This window comes from Salvelinus alpinus, chromosome 34 (assembly GCF_045679555.1).
Source record: "Salvelinus alpinus chromosome 34, SLU_Salpinus.1, whole genome shotgun sequence".
NCBI classification, from domain to species: Eukaryota; Metazoa; Chordata; class Actinopteri; order Salmoniformes; family Salmonidae; genus Salvelinus; species Salvelinus alpinus.
Window position 1 is genome coordinate 8,698,712 of NC_092119.1, and position 11,586 is coordinate 8,710,297.

Consider the following 11,586-nt stretch of genomic DNA (forward strand, 5'->3'; position numbering starts at 1 on the left):
CGCAAAAAAACTAACAAAATAGCACAGTTGGTTAGGAGCATATAAAACATATGCCATCCTCTTCGGCGCCATCTCAGCTACTCCTGTTTATGTCAGGGCATGTAACCTAGGCTATGTCTGGAAAACTCGAGGAATGAGGCAACTTCGATTTAAAAAGAGAATACAACTTTTTATAATGACTTTTCCTGACAATTACGCTGGCATACACTACGCTGTCTATGTGAATTAATGCTTACTGCCGTCGCACGTGGTCGACGGAGTCACAAGTGTTATTTCTGTTTTAAGATTCAGCTTTCTCGCTTACCTGCCCTAATTGGGATCAGTTCCCTCCTCTATGGTGACCACGGTCACCTTCTCTGCCTCCTCCATCACCACAGACCCCTAGTCAGCTGACTCCTCTATGGTGACCACGGTCACCTTCTCTGCCTCCTCCATCACCACGGGGCCCTAGTCAGCTGACTCCTCTATGTTGACCACGGTCACCTTCTCTGCCTCCATCACCACAGGCCCCTAGTCAGCTGACTCCTCTATGGTGACCACGGTCACCTTCTCTGCCTCCTCCATCACCACAGACCCCTAGTCAGCTGACTCCTCTATGGTGACCACGGTCACCTTCTCTGCCTCCTCCATCACCACAGACCCCTAGTCAGCTGACTCCTCTATGGTGACCACGGTCACCTTCTCTGCCTCCTCCATCACCACGGGGCCCTAGTCAGCTGACTCCTCTATGTTGACCACGGTCACCTTCTCTGCCTCCATCACCACAGGCCCCTAGTCAGCTGACTCCTCTATGGTGACCACGGTCACCTTCTCTGCCTCCTCCATCACCACAGACCCCTAGTCAGCTGACTCCTCTATGGTGACCACGGTCACCTTCTCTGCCTCCATCACCACAGACCCCTAGTCAGCTGACTCCTCTATGTTGACCACGGTCACCTTCTCTGCCTCCATCACCACAGGCCCCTAGTCAGCTGACTCCTCTATGGTGACCACGGTCACCTTCTCTGCCTCCTCCATCACCACAGACCCCTAGTCAGCTGACTCCTCTATGGTGACCACGGTCACCTTCTCTGCCTCCATCACCACAGACCCCTAGTCAGCTGACTCCTCTATGGTGACCACGGTCACCTTCTCTGCCTCCATCACCACAGACCCCTAGTCAGCTGACTCCTCTATGGTGACCACGGTCACCTTCTCTGCCTCCTCCATCACCACGGGGCCCTAGTCAGCTGACTCCTCTATGTTGACCACGGTCACCTTCTCTGCCTCCTCCATCACCACAGGCCCCTAGTCAGCTGACTCCTCTATGGTGACCACGGTCACCTTCTCTGCCTCCTCCATCACCAAGGTGTTTTATCTGATCTTAAATGGTTAGATCTGGAACCTTCTTTTTTTTACAGGGTTCCCCTACAGGCACAAATGGTGCCCCAAAGCATTTTTTTTGTGTGAGTGTACTGTGAATAAAATGTCAATATACTGTCAACAATGTTACACTGAGCAACTACTAAGGCCCAAATGATTTTCTTTCTCTGATAATTGTAATGGTAGTGCAGACAGGACATACCAGTCAATAAATAAACTATCACAGATCTAATTAAAATGTTAAATACAATTGTGTATTCTATTATTATATGTTATATGCAGAGTCAATTATGCAGAGTAATTGTTTTATCTCTTAAGTTTGGTGAGGAATACAACATAATGAAGTTGATTAATTATATGGTCAGTTCTGAGTGAGTGTAAAACGGCAAGCGATGCACACTCCCGCACACAGGTGGCGTACCTCTACGTTTGTGTAGTTTGACAAGCCCAGTCTGTCGAAAAAGAAGATGTGAAAATTGCCATCGCGTTTGTTTTTATCTTTTTTGTAGGAGATATTAAGCCATAAGTAATACTGTATTCGATAAACAATGGACACATAACTTAATCCAGTACACAAAAAGCATTTATGATTCCGTTTTAGCGAAGCAAGGCCTCAGGTAAGAACGCCCGTTCGAGGAGTCTTGCAGGGCAAATGGCCAGGCAAGGCCTGGTCAAGTAACGTTAACGTTAAATTTGAATAAAAGTGAATTTTAATAAAAGCAGTGTCCCTTCTAGACTAAACCGCAAGGACTGGGTAATGTTACACAACAATTTGCTAAAGTTTATCAATTGAAAAACAAATGCCATCACATACTTTATCAAAATAGGTAAATATGTAGCTAACTAACGTTAGCTAACTAGCAATAAATTGTGGCGAAACCCCAAATAACATATTGCTAGCTAACAATATCTAGCTAGCAATAACTTGAAGCGAAAACCCTAACTCCAAATAACGTTAGCTAACTACGGTTATCTTGCAATTTGAGACTTTATTTTGTAGCTTATCCAGCTGAGACCCGGTACAGGTAACTAAATTAGCGTAGCAACACTGATTAAATCACTGTCTACATCAGAAAACAAGGGCTATGTGTGCTAACTAGATAGCAAGTCACTAAATTACATAACAGCCCTGCATGTTATACAGGTTTTTGTTTTACAGGTTGATTATCTATCTGGTCTTTACTTAAGGAGAGTGAAGATAACTAGCCTGCCGTTCTCCATCCAAACTGAGCCCAAGCCTATATTGACTGGGGTCCTGATTGTGACAAAGGACTTCCCTGGGCACCGCAGGAGAAATGGCTTCGGTGAAAGACAGTAGTCAAACACTCCGGCTGAATATCATCACGAAAGATAAAGAAGAGGAAGTGAAGATTTGGGAATGTGATGATTACCCAGGTAAGAGAGCAGGTTTTATCAACAGCGTTTACAACCAAGGTAAGGGAGCAGGGATGTATTCATTAGTTGCAGAATGTAGCAAAACCTTGGGTCTATTGCAAAACGTTTACAACAGAAACCGTTTACAATGTAAATAAGAGTTTTTATTGGATAAATTCAGGTAGGTCCCTTCCTGTTTCGTTCCTTTTGCTTCTGTTTGGTTCCTTGTATATGTCCATAAGGTATTGTAATGTATATAGAATACTGTATTCTCAACATGGCTCATTCAAATTTTTCTACCACTGTACATTGCATTGTGATACTGTTATACACACCGCATATTCATTTTTACCTTTACATTTTAGTATATTTAACAGATGCTCTTATCTGCCTTGCTCAAGGGCACATCGACAGATCCCCCCCCTCCATCTAGTTGGCTCGGGGATCCGACTCTACGACCTTTCGGTTACTGGCCAAACAGTTTGCTACCGTGTGCACTTAAGATTACATCCCAGGTTTTATCAACAGCGGTTACACTGGTCCTCGAAGGCCACAGTGCCAGCTGGTTTATATACTTGCCTTTTTAGTGAGACTGATTTATTAGAATATTATTTTTAAGATGCCAATTGTATTTTTTACTTAAGATACCTGGGGCTGTTGTTGATCGAGCCAGGCAGATATCAAGTACACAGTTAGGTTATTTAGTTGCACGCCAACCACTTTGTTACATGGTTTTGGTATTTATTTAATTTCCTCAAGTGAATGCAACATGTTAGTTTTAGACGCAATGCACTTGTCACATTTTGACACGTTTTTCTATTCTCATTTACACAGGAGAGAGTCCAGACATGGCATCAGTAGAGCTGGCAGGCAGCAGTCAAACACTGGGGCTGAATGTCACCATTAATGATGAACAGAAGGAAGACATTGGGGAATCTGCTGATCATGGTAAGAGCAGATTTGATGTACTATTTTTAGGCACGTCAGATGATCCAGGAACACATTAGTTGATTTAACGGTTCTAAGTCCCACTCCAGCTATCTTTGAACTTTTCCAGTTAAAAAAGTAAAGCACAAGCATTTCGCTACACCCGCAATAACATCTGCTGAACATGTGTATGTGAACACTAACATTTGATTTGAAGTATATTCCAAGTATAAATTCAGTAAAGTACACACGCACATAAGGGTGAAATAATATGTTTAGACACAATTATGAAATTAAGGTTTGGCAATTGAAGGAGATGCATGTGGAAACAATGGAGGAGCAATTGAGGACAAAAGAGCACCCCACCACAACCACACGTTTACCATGTCAGAGGACACCTAGAGGTTGACACGGGAGTGAAAATTCTTTCCTGTCCTCCCTTGTCCGGGCAAATGTTTTTCTTCCTGTACTGTCCTGAACCTGCAACAGTTCTGTAACACCGGAACATTCCTGTCCCTTCCTGATAAAAATCACTCCCATCTCGTGCTCTTTTTTTCGCCCGCAGAAATATGTAGGCCTTAAGCGTTGGTTTACCAAGTATTATTTAAAACATGAGCTGGCGCACACCCAGAATAATTATTTTGTGTGGAGTTCCTGACTAATGGCGAGTAAAACTATACAAGTAGTTTATTAAATTACCTAAATGTTTTTATAGTTTATGGTTTACCAAGTATTGAACATTTCATTAATGCAATATGCGACAGTTATGTGGTTGTTTTACCTAAGTCTCTCTGGATAAGAGCGTATTCTAAATGACCTAAATGTAGATGTATTAAGGCTGGAGGTGAGGACAGAGACCCTAGCAGGATGGTCTGCTCATCACTGAGCACATTAAACTGTAGCCTACAGCTGAGCACAGCATCGGCATAAAACTGCGGCCTACGGCTCAGCACAGCACCGGCCTACATTTGAGCACATATGAACATTTACAACACATTAACATGTACAACATTTAAAAACCTGAGGGCCAGTACTGCATAAGGCAATCTATTTTTATCTCACTCTTCACCTCTGATGGCATTGGTTTAGTTAAATGTGCAAACAATTTGGTTTGAAGGTAAAGTTGTTAGAAGTATGAGCAGCTATGTGTCGCTGCCTCAGGCAGTGTGTCGCTCTCTCCGGTTGTTAGCCTATTTGATTAAACCGCAGCATTTTTTACAAGCCGTTTACTTGGTTCCTTCATTGTCAAAGCAACTCCAGCAAATTTAGGTAAAACATTTTTTTTCTTTCTTGGCTCTAATGTTAATGTTAGTGATGGGTCCTAGATGAGCAACAGTGAGCTGACGGAAGGGGAAGTGTGGAAATGATTTACATTTTTGTGTACGTTTTTATTAAGTAAACTATGTTAGGCCTACCCTACACATTTGTTGTTTATATGAAATGCTCCTCACATGCCATATTTCCACCTAAAAAGCAAACGCAACTTTACACTATTCCTGTACTGCCCGTTCCTGTGGACTGTTGATCCTGTCCCGTCCTGTCCCGAACTAGACTCTAGAATTTCACTCCCATACCTGCCAGAATCTCACAAATCCCGCTGAATTCCTGTTCCTGTGTTAAGCTCTATACCCTTGACCAACCATTGAGATGTGCCTTTTGTTAAGTACATCAGGTGATACAGACACACCTACAGTATGTAACTCCTTTTCAGTAATGCTTTTTCAGGCACATTTCTTTCTTTTTAATTTGATCCAATGATTATGAATGTGTGCTGCACCTGCTCACCTGTTTTTATGTTGTCATTCACCCAGGAGAGACCTCTAACTCCTCTGACCAAGTCGAGACATTTCCTGCATCAGGGAAGAAACATCAGGAAGGGAGCAAAGCTAAGGGGTCTCGCCACTGCCCACACTGTGAGGAGAGCTTCCCATTCCCATCATATCTTGAAAGACACCTTCGAAAACATTCTGGAGAGAAGCCTTATTCCTGCTCTGTCTGTGGGAGGAGTTTCTCTCAACTGAGTGGTTTGAACGTGCACCAGCGAACACACACTGGAGAGAAGCCTCACCGCTGTCCTCACTGTGAGGAGAGTTTCCCATTCCCATCATATCTTGAAAGACACCTACGAAAACATTCTGGGGAGAAGCCTTATTCCTGCTCTGTCTGTGGGATGAGTTTCTCTCAACTGAGTGGTTTGAACGTGCACCAGCGAACACACACTGGAGAGAAGCCTCACCACTGTCCTCACTGTGAGAAGAGTTTCCCATTCCCATCATATCTTGAAAGACACCTGCGAAAACATTCTGGAGAGAAGCCTTACTGCTGCTCTGACTGTGGGAAATGCTTCACAACATCAAGTCATCTAACCTCTCATCGTAGAGTTCACACAGGGGAGAAGCCTTACTCCTGCTCTGACTGCGGGAAGAGTTTCCCATTCCCATCATATCTTGAACGACACCTGCGGAAACATGCTAACCATTGTGTTATATGAAGGTCATGTGGTGGCAACCAGCACTGAACAATACATTTTTGGCCAGCAGTCAACCCAGCCGGCCAGCAGTCAACCCAGCCGGCCAGCAGTCAACCCAGCCGGCCAGCAGTCAACCCTGCCGGCCAGCAGTCAACCCAGCCGGCCAGCAGTCAACCCTGCCGGCCAGCAGTCAACCCAGCCGGCCAGCAGTCAACCCAGCCGGCCAGCAGTCATCCCAGCCGGCCAGCAGCCAACCCAAGCCGGCCAGCAGCCATCCCAGCCGGCCAGCAGCCATCCCAGCCGGCCAGCAGTCATCCCAGCCGGCCAGCAGTCATCCCAGCCGGCCAGCAGTCATCCCAGCCGGCCAGCAGTCATCCCAGCCGGCCAGCAGTCATCCCAGCCGGCCAGCAATCATCCCCGCCGGCCAGCAGTCATCCCAGCCGGCCAGCAGTCATCCCAGCCGGCCAGCAATCATCCCCGCCGGCCAGCAGTCATCCCAGCCGGCCAGCAGTCATCCCCGCCGGCCAGCAGTCAACCCAGCCGGCCAGCAGTCAACCCAGCCGGCCAGCAGTCATCCCAGCCGGCCAGCAGTCAACCCAGCCGGCCAGCAGTCAACCCAGCCGGCCAGCAGCCATCCCAGCCGGCCAGCAGCCATCCCAGCCGGCCAGCAATCATCCCCGCCGGCCAGCAGTCATCCCAGCCGGCCAGCAGTCAACCCAGCCGGCCAGCAGCCATCCCAGCCGGCCAGCAATCATCCCCGCCGGCCAGCAGTCAACCCAGCCGGCCAGCAGTCAACCCAGCCGGCCAGCAGTCAACCCAGCCGGCCAGCAGTCAACCCTGCCGGCCAGCAGTCAACCCTGCCGGCCAGCAGTCAACCCAGCCGGCCAGCAGTCAACCCAGCCGGCCAGCAGTCAACCCAGCCGGCCAGCAGTCATCCCAGCCGGCCAGCAGCCAACCCAAGCCGGCCAGCAGCCATCCCAGCCGGCCAGCAGCCATCCCAGCCGGCCAGCAGTCATCCCAGCCGGCCAGCAGTCATCCCAGCCGGCCAGCAGTCAACCCAGCCGGCCAGCAGTCAACCCAGCCGGCCAGCAGTCAACCCAGCCGGCCAGCAATCATCCCCGCCGGCCAGCAGTCATCCCCGCCGGCCAGCAGTCATCCCCGCCGGCCAGCAGTCATCCCAGCCGGCCAGCAGTCATCCCCGCCGGCCAGCAGTCATCCCCGCCGGCCAGCAGTCATCCCAGCCGGCCAGCAGTCAACCCAGCCGGCCAGCAGTCATCCCAGCCGGCCAGCAGTCATCCCAGCCGGCCAGCAGCCATCCCAGCCGGCCAGCAGCCATCCCAGCCGGCCAGCAGCCAACCCAGCCGGCCAGCAGTCATCCCAGCCGGCCAGCAGTCATCCCAGCCGGCCAGCAGTCATCCCAGCCGGCCAGCAATCATCCCCGCCGGCCAACAGTCATCCCCGCCGGCCAGCAGTCATCCCCGCCGGCCAGCAGTCATCCCAGCCGGCCAGCAGTCATCCCAGCCGGCCAGCAGTCATCCCAGCCGGCCAGCAGTCAACCCAGCCGGCCAAACCATACACTGTTTCTTGTTCACTGGAATCGTCATTAAGTAGAAGAGGAATCGGTTAGATTATCCTTTCCTCCAAAACGTATCAATCCCATATCATCTGTTTTGTATGTGTCAAGTCTATTGAGGGGGGCACAGGTTACAGTTTGTATGTGCCAAGTCTATTGAGGGGGGCACAGGTTACAGTTTGTATGTGCCAAGTCTATTGAGGGGGGCACAGGTTACAGTTTGTATGTGCCAAGTCTATTGAGGTGGACACAGGTTACAGTTTGTATGTGCCAAGTCTATTGAGGGGGGCACTGGTTACAGTTTGTATGTGCCAAGTCTATTGAGGGGGGCACAGGTTACAGTTTGTATGTGCCAAGTCTATTGAGGGGGGCACAGGTTACAGTTTGTATGTGCCAAGTCTATTGAGGGGGGCACAGGTTACAGTTTGTATGTGCCAAGTCTATTGAGGTGGACACAGGTTACAGTTTGTATGTGCCAAGTCTATTGAGGTGGACACAGGTTACAGTTTGTATGTGCCAAGTCTATTGAGGGGGGCACAGGTTACAGTTTGTATGTGCCAAGTCTATTGAGGTGGACACAGGTTACAGTTTGAATGTGCCAAGTCTATTGAGGGGGGCACTGGTTACAGTTTAGGCTTAAAGCCTGTTTTGTATGTGTCAAGTCTATTGAGGTGGGCACAGGTTACAGTTTGTATGTGCCAAGTCTATTGAGGGGGGCACAGGTTACAGTTTGTATGTGTCAAGTCTATTGAGGTGGGCACAGGTTACAGTTTAGGCTTAAAGCCTGTTTTGTATGTGTCAAGTCTATTAAGGGATGCACAAGTTACAGTTTAGGCTTAAAGCCTGTTTTGTATGTGTCAAGTATATTGAAGGGGGCACAGGTTACAGTTTGTATGTGCCAAGTCTATTGAGCGATGCACAGTTTACAGTTTAGGCTTAAAGCCTGTTTTGTATGTGTCAAGTATATTGAAGGGGGCACAGGTTACAGTTTAGGCTTAAAGCCTGTTTTGTATGTGTCAAGTCTATTGAGGGGGGCACAGGTTACAGTTTAGGCTTAAAGCCTGTTTTGTATGTGTCAAGTCTATTGAGGGGGGCACAGGTTACAGTTTAGGCTTAAAGCCTGTTTTGTATGTGTCAAGTCTATTAAGGGATGCACAAGTTACAGTTTAGGCTTAAAGCCTGTTTTGTATGTGTCAAGTATATTGAAGGGGGCACAGGTTACAGTTTGTATGTGCCAAGTCTATTGAGCGATGCACAGTTTACAGTTTAGGCTTAAAGCCTGTTTTGTATGTGTCAAGTATATTGAAGGGGGCACAGGTTACAGTTTAGGCTTAAAGCCTGTTTTGTATGTGTCAAGTCTATTGAGGGGGGCACAGGTTACAGTTTAGGCTTAAAGCCTGTTTTGTATGTGTCAAGTCTATTGAGGGGGGCACAGGTTACAGTTTAGGCTTAAAGCCTGTTTTGTATGTGTCAAGTCTATTGAGGGGGGCACAGGTTACAGTTTAGGCTTAAAGCCTGTTTTGTATGTGTCAAGTCTATTGAGGGGGGCACAGGTTACAGTTTAGGCTTAAAGCCTGTTTTGTATGTGTCAAGTCTATTGAGGGGGGCACAGGTTACAGTTTAGGCTTAAAGCCTGTTTTGTATGTGTCAAGTCTATTGAGGGGGGCACAGGTTACAGTTTAGGCTTAAAGCCTGTTTTGTATGTGTCAAGTCTATTGAGGGGGGCACAGGTTACAGTTTAGGCTTAAAGCCTGTTTTGTATGTGTCAAGTCTATTGAGGGGGGCACAGGTTACAGTTTAGGCTTAAAGCCTGTTTTGTATGTGTCAAGTCTATTGAGGGGGGCACAGGTTACAGTTTAGGCTTAAAGCCTGTTTTGTATGTGTCAAGTCTATTGAGGGGGGCACAGGTTACAGTTTAGGCTTAAAGCCTGTTTTGTATGTGTCAAGTCTATTGAGGGGGGCACAGGTTACAGTTTAGGCTTAAAGCCTGTTTTGTATGTGTCAAGTCTATTGAGGGGGGCACAGGTTACAGTTTAGGCTTAAAGCCTGTTTTGTATGTGTCAAGTCTATTGAGGGGGGCACAGGTTACAGTTTAGGCTTAAAGCCTGTTTTGTATGTGTCAAGTCTATTGAGGGGGGCACAGGTTACAGTTTAGGCTTAAAGCCTGTTTTGTATGTGTCAAGTCTATTGAGGGGGGCACAGGTTACAGTTTAGGCTTAAAGCCTGTTTTGTATGTGTCAAGTCTATTAAGGGATGCACAGGTTACAGTTTAGGCTTAAAGCCTGTTTTGTATGTGTCAAGTCTATTGAGGGGGGCACAGGTTACAGTTTAGGCTTAAAGCCTGTTTTGTATGTGTCAAGTCTATTAAGGGATGCACAGGTTACAGTTTAGGCTTAAAGCCTGTTTTGTATGTGTCAAGTCTATTGAGGGGGGCACAGGTTACAGTTTAGGCTTAAAGCCTGTTTTGTATGTGTCAAGTCTATTGAGGGGGGCACAGGTTACAGTTTAGGCTTAAAGCCTGTTTTGTATGTGTCAAGTCTATTGAGGGGGGCACAGGTTACAGTTTAGGCTTAAAGCCTGTTTTGTATGTGTCAAGTCTATTAAGGGATGCACAGGTTACAGTTTAGGCTTAAAGCCTGTTTTGTATGTGTCAAGTCTATTGAGGGGGGCACAGGTTACAGTTTAGGCTTAAAGCCTGTTTTGTATGTGTCAAGTCTATTGAGGGGGGCACAGGTTACAGTTTAGGCTTAAAGCCTGTTTTGTATGTGTCAAGTCTATTGAGGGGGGCACAGGTTACAGTTTAGGCTTAAAGCCTGTTTTGTATGTGTCAAGTCTATTGAGGGGGGCACAGGTTACAGTTTAGGCTTAAAGCCTGTTTTGTATGACATATTATAAGTGGTGTCCAGTACAACCTATGACAAAGCTTATAATTAATTTTATTGATAGTTTGGCTTCTTTGACGAGTGAAATTATATTCTCCCAGACATTCTCCCAGTCAATAGCCTCATCATCATCAGACATATACTTTACCCTTGATTTAACCATTTGGAAGATATTTTTTTGCTTTAGTAATTGAAGATGAAAATAAATAGCAGACACCAAACCTCTGGACAAGTTCCCAAATTTGTACCTAATGGGACACCATAGGCACAAAGTGCAGACTGTAGACTAAGGTAAAAGAGACAAAGATCCTGGAAACTAGGGAGACCCTCTTGAGTTAAATACATCTCCTCGATTTTTGATCCCTTTTGCAGTCCAGGCTTTTGGCTCAAATGGTTTATTACCTGAAAGTAATAGCCTTGTTATGCCGTGGAGGGGTATAGAGATGCCACTTCCAGTTACCACCTACATCATCTCTCATGGACAGATCTATGTAAACGTATCTATGGTACCATAGAATCTGTCTGGAAGGAACGGGACGTGTGTGATAACGAACGGCAGTAGGTCAGGTGTTTTGGAGTTTTCGTCACTTGTTATTTGGACAAATCACGATGTCGCATATGTTAGCGTCTTCCGAATTTCGAAAGGCGAGGGGACATTCGATTCGTCACTAGTAAAGAGAGAGGGTGAAGCTCCTCATTTTCTAGAATCTCTTAATCCATTTCTCTTAACACATATGGACCTAGAATTGTAATCGTGCAGCTGACCAATTACGCAAAACTTTAGTTCTGGATTAACGAATTTGACCATTTACACACTTCTAAACATTCCTCAAATTCTTTACTGCATTAGAGATAATAGAACAGTAATACACTATAACATGCATTCCACATTATACTAGAAAAATAACACATCTTTCTATCTAATAAAAGGGGAAACTAGTTCCTTTTCAATAATTACCAAGAGACTGGTGTAGACTGAAGAACCATGATATAAGTGA

General features: G+C 46.6%; 2 protein-coding genes across 3 annotated transcripts; both read left to right on the top strand.

Moving 5' to 3' along the window:
• The first annotated feature begins 1,784 nt into the window (after positions 1–1,784).
• LOC139563683 (gastrula zinc finger protein XlCGF17.1-like) lies at positions 1,785–6,294 on the top strand. Of its 2 annotated transcripts, none has more exons than XM_071382538.1 (4): positions 1,785–1,979; positions 2,507–2,757; positions 3,571–3,684; positions 5,475–6,294. In XM_071382538.1, exons 2-4 carry the CDS (start codon positions 2,658–2,660, stop codon positions 6,152–6,154), a joined length of 894 nt encoding a protein of 297 aa, XP_071238639.1. In that variant the 5' UTR covers positions 1,785–1,979; positions 2,507–2,657; the 3' UTR covers positions 6,155–6,294. The 2 variants fall into 2 exon arrangements, with proteins under 2 accessions (XP_071238639.1, XP_071238640.1); XM_071382539.1 differs by having other exon boundaries at positions 2,522–2,757.
• Positions 6,188–7,744, top strand: LOC139563495 (skin secretory protein xP2-like; the record flags this gene model as incomplete). The annotated part of the gene is made up of 1 exon (XM_071382206.1): positions 6,188–7,744. A coding segment is annotated over one exon (1,557 nt), but the record flags the coding sequence as incomplete, so codon positions are not given.
• Between the last annotated feature and the right edge of the window lie 3,842 nt (positions 7,745–11,586).